Below are 4,889 nucleotides of genomic sequence, written 5' to 3'. Positions count from 1 at the left end.
CGCAAACATCACTGTGCAGTTTCAAATTCACGTGGCCTGCATTCTTCTTTCCATATGCAAAATAATATATGGAACAAGAATAGCTGTTGCATCTACTCCAGTCCACAGGTCGGGTGCAAGGAAATGGGTCTAAGTGTGCCATGTGCAATCTGGAGATGCACTTACTGGAGAGTGGGATTAATATTAATAATTTGCAATCATATCAGTGAACGCAAGGACTTTGATTTGTTGGTGCATCTATGTACCAGGAGTTTTCATGAAGCATTCCAAGTAAGCTATCGAGAGCAGGTGTACCCTGAAAGTCCTCTGTGAAGGGAAGATAAGACCTTTGAAGAAGAACAGCAGTTGTGGTACAATATTATACTTGGACAGTATACAGTTTTACAACCTAACTTAAAGAATACCGTGCCTCATCAAAGTGCGTTGAAAAACCGTGCATTGCCTCAGCTATTTAGTATTATATTAAGAATAGAACCTCGCAGCGATAGATCAATATATTTGATAAGAAACTGCACTCATTAACGATAATATATTACTTCTGTAAATCAGTGATCATAGTGTGAATCTATTTTTACCTTTATTTCTGTATATATCTACTATGAAATTTTTTTTCACTTTTCTTTATTTAAAATTCCATAGTCTTAATAAGTTTGATCCTAAGATTTCAGCTGTTTAACGATTGAATGATGATACAGATAAAAAAAATTTCCATACATCATGCAGTGCTTAAAAATAGTATCTATCTTTAACTCTGTAATCAAAGATATATGTGCTTAAAAACAGTATCTAACAGTATAAATTTATCTTTCAGAGAGATGGTGTTTTTGATGTTATGACAAACTTAATCCGGAGCATAAGCAGATATATAAATTTCTAAGAATATTGTTTAACGCCGCTTAGCTCACTACTGACTGTGTTATTATAACGTTGGTTTACTTTGAACACTTACTTATGCAGAAAGAAGATGCTGTAGATGCTGCAATTTAATATAAATGTTCCTTCCAGTGTATATGCCAAATTTTACTTACTCTCAAATGTAATTTATATGATTTAAGAAAATAATGATAATGAAAATTCTTTAGTTTAAAGTTAGTTAACATAATCCAGAGCATAAGCAGATATATAAATTTATTCAGACATTGTTGTTTAACGCTGCTTAGCTCACCGCTGACGGTGCCATTACAACATTAGTATTATTACATTATTATTTATTTTACTCATATGTCAAATATCACTTTCTATAGATTTTGTTGTTTCTACTGTATCTCATTTCACTTTTCATTCAGTTTATTGTAAATATTGATAAAACAAGAAATAATATTTGGCATATAATATAAGTAAAATAAATAATAATAATGTAATAATAGTAATAATGGCACCGTCAGCGGTGAGCTAAACGACGTTAAACAACAATGTCTTAATAAATTTATACATCTGCTTATGCTCCAGATTATGTTAACTTAATACAATCAATGCTATTAACTTTAAACTATTATTTTCTTACATCATAAAAATTACATTTGAGAGTAATAAGTAATTTGGTATATACACTGGAAGAAAGATTTATATTAAATTGCAGCATCTACAGCATCTTCTTTCTACATAAGTAAGTGTTCAAAGTATAACGTTATAATAGCATAGTCAGTGGTGAGCTAAGTGGTTAAACAATGTTTTTAGAATATTGGCTTATGCTCTGAATTAAGTTTATCATAATCATCAGAAACACCACCTTTCTGAAAGATAGATTTATACTGTTAGATACTGTTTTAAGCATAGATATGTTTGACTATATAAGTACTTACATAGTTAAATCTGTACCATCATTCAACGTTGAACAGCTGGGGATCGAATTTAAGACTGTAGAATTTTAAATAAAAGAAAGTGAAAAAAATTATATAGTAGATATATACAGAAATAAAGGTAGAAATAGATTCATACTATGATCACTGATTTACAGAAGTGATATATTATTGTTAATGAGTGCAGTTTCTTATCAAATATATTGATCTATTGCTGCGAGGTTCTATTCTTAATATGATACTAAATAGCTGAGGCAACGCATTTGACAGTATTCTTTAAGTTAGGTTGTAAAACTGTATGCTGTCTAAATATAATATTGTACCGCAACTGCTGTTCTTCAAAGGTCTGATCTGCCCTTCACAGAAGACTTTCAAGGTATACCTGCTCTCGATAGCTTACTTGCAATGCTCCATGAAAATACTCCTCCCACATGGATGCACGAATAGATCAAAATTTTTTGACTCGCGTTCACTGATGTTGCAAATTATTAATACTAATCTCACCCTCCAGTAAGCGTATCTCCAGGTTGCACATGGCACACTCAGATCCATCTCCTTGCGCCAGACCTGTGGACTGGAGTAGCCGCAATAGCTATTCTTGTTCCCTATATACTTATGGAAAGGAAAATGCGGGCCACGTGAATTCAAAACTGCACAGTGATGTGTTTATGTGAATGCTTAATATTTATTTAAAAAGTTAAAATACAGTTAATTAAAATATATCAAGAGGCACGGCCAACTGTACGCGCGCGAGTTTTTGTCCCAGGACAGGTGCTCTGAAACGAAACAAATATTATTATTTTATACACGTTTATTGTGACGTGTTGTTTCTATAGGCCTGTTTTTTGTCGCTGCACTGCTGCACCGGTGCAGTAAGTTAGAATAAGACAAATATTTTTTCTCATTCTAACTTATTGCACCAGACAGCAGTGCAGCGACGAAGAACAAGCCTCATATTGTTTTCGTATTACTTATATTACTTACTTTTTATTGGTACGTAATATATATGTTTTGGCCTCTCCCACGGCCTCTCCCGCGGTTTTGCCCGCCGCCTCTTTTTTAAATTTTTTATTTCCACGTTGCCAGCGAGGAGCTGTAAAAAAGAAAAAATAAAACATTAATAAAATATTAATATTTTTATCAATTTAATTAAAAAGAGGCGAAAAAACCACTGCAAGGTCTTGGTTACTTACGTCTTGTATATTGCTGTGGCAACAATGCTGATGGTGGTGGTGGGGCCGATGTCGACGGCGGCGATGGTAGTGGGGCCGATGTCGACGGCGGCGATGATAGTGGGGCCGATGTCGACGGTGACATAATTCCCCACGGCCATATCCATGGGGCCCACCACATCGGTGGGGCTGACGCCGCCGCTGCCGCCGCCGCCGCCGCCGCCGTCGCCGTCGCCGTCGCCATCGGCGGTGGCGGCGGCGGTAACGGTATTGTTGATAGTAAGGTCGGCGGCGGTGGTGGTGGTAGGGCCGATGTCGACGGCGACTGCGACGATGGTGGGGCCGATGTCGACGGCGGCGATGGTAGAGGTAGTGGGGCCGACGTCGTCGGCGCCGTCGGCGGCGGTGGTGGTGGTGGTGGCGGAGCCAATGCCGAGGGTCCTGCCACCGCCGCCGCCGTTGGCGGCATATTCGTCGTTTGTTGCACATGCAGCTTCTCTATTTCAGAAGCTGCATGTGCAATTATCTCGTCTCCGGACAAGTCCGTCTCCATCATTCTGAAAATAAATTTATTCTTTAGTTTAGTATAGATATCTAAGAATGTGTATATTTCTTAAATATTTGTAATATTAACAATATGATGTACTTACATTACGTCTTCATTAACCGCCATCTTTTCACTTTCTGGGGCCCGGCACAGATTTTTTCATAACGCATAAAGCTAATATTTCATGTGTTGTACGACCAACTGATTGGACGTTTTCGATTGGTCATAGATTAGAGAGATTTCCGAGTTTCTAGAAATGCTCTATCTTATCGCCAATTGAAAAGTCTAATTAACTTGTCGTACGATACATGAAATGTTAGCCTAATGTATAACGCATAAGAGAATTAACCAATCAAAGGTTTTTATTTCTAGCGTTTGCGAACACAGCTTTAGAAATTTTATAGCCGTTTGGATGATGTCTTTATTGTTGACAGATTGTTTATGGCCGCGGTTTGTCTTTATTATTGATACAGATTATCAATATAATTTGATTATTATTAAATCAAAGGTGAGAAGAAAGTATTGAAAATAATATTTTAGTAAGTATCAAATAAATGTATAACTATTTTTAAAATAGACTCTTGGAATTTTACAAAATTAGATAAAAGCAAGCGGCGCGATTAAAAGTGAAACACGGTTATGTTATTTTTTATAGGTTTTGACACGTTTATACTTATTCTGACAATCCGAATTTTAACAATGCTTTTACAATTAAATATGTTAACATTTTATGATCTGAGCATATTCGTTGCAATGTATATTTTTGTTCTACTACTGATTGAAATAATCAAACTTTTTGGATTTAAATATAGATTTAGGTGGTCGATTCTGTATTTCTGAAGGAGTAAAAATGTGAAAAGCAATAATAATTTTTTTAGAAATATAGAACCTTTTGTATTAAAAAGCTAATTCGTCAATTTTGAAGAGTTATTATGAAAATATAAGTATATTTATGGATATAAGTACTGCGTTCTCAATGCTCGTTTGCCTTTATTTGATTTTTATATTATGTTATAATTAAATAGTGTAAACTGGAAAAAAATTAATATTTTTATTTTTAAACAGAGCGTCTCTACTAACTTATTTCCTAAGTCTCGGAAATGGCTTTAGATTTAGATATGGAAAAATGTTTCAGATGAAAATTGTAGATAGGATATTAATAATGGAAAAAATATGATTTTGACTTTGATGTTGCCAAGGTCAGGAGGACGTATATAAATATTAAGGTGATCTTGTAATCTTGTCGTTATTGAATACCTGACCAATATTCATAGCCCGGTATTCATATTTGAGTCTTATTTTAAGGCCGGTATTCATAGTCGAATTTTACTTAAGACCCATCTTAAGCACGATCTTGAGACGTCAATGCTA

General features: G+C 35.1%; 1 protein-coding gene across 1 annotated transcript; it reads right to left on the bottom strand.

The window, feature by feature from the left end:
* Window positions 1-2,488: 2,488 nt before the first annotated feature.
* LOC118648616 (actin cytoskeleton-regulatory complex protein PAN1-like) lies at window positions 2,489-4,063 on the bottom strand. The gene is made up of 3 exons (XM_036294949.1): window positions 2,993-4,063; window positions 2,784-2,892; window positions 2,489-2,575 (listed from the first exon to the last, which is right to left on the bottom strand). Exons 1-3 carry the CDS (start codon window positions 3,525-3,527, stop codon window positions 2,512-2,514), a joined length of 708 nt encoding a protein of 235 aa, XP_036150842.1. The 5' UTR covers window positions 3,528-4,063; the 3' UTR covers window positions 2,489-2,511.
* Between the last annotated feature and the right edge of the window lie 826 nt (window positions 4,064-4,889).

The sequence above is a fragment of the Monomorium pharaonis genome, unplaced genomic scaffold, assembly GCF_013373865.1.
Source record: "Monomorium pharaonis isolate MP-MQ-018 unplaced genomic scaffold, ASM1337386v2 scaffold_543, whole genome shotgun sequence".
NCBI classification, from domain to species: Eukaryota; Metazoa; Arthropoda; class Insecta; order Hymenoptera; family Formicidae; genus Monomorium; species Monomorium pharaonis.
This window is presented reverse-complemented; position numbering and strand designations above follow the sequence as displayed.

Coding starts and splice junctions, on each gene's coding strand:
- LOC118648616 (XM_036294949.1), bottom strand. CDS start 3,527: ATGATGGAGACGGACTTGTCCGGAGACGAGATAATTGCACATGCAGCT. Junction 2,893..2,992: donor GCCACAGCAATATACAAGAC/GTAAGTAACCAA, acceptor TCTTTTTTACAG/CTCCTCGCTGGCAACGTGGA. Junction 2,576..2,783: donor ATATTACGTACCAATAAAAA/GTAAGTAATATA, acceptor GTTTCGTTTCAG/AGCACCTGTCCTGGGACAAA.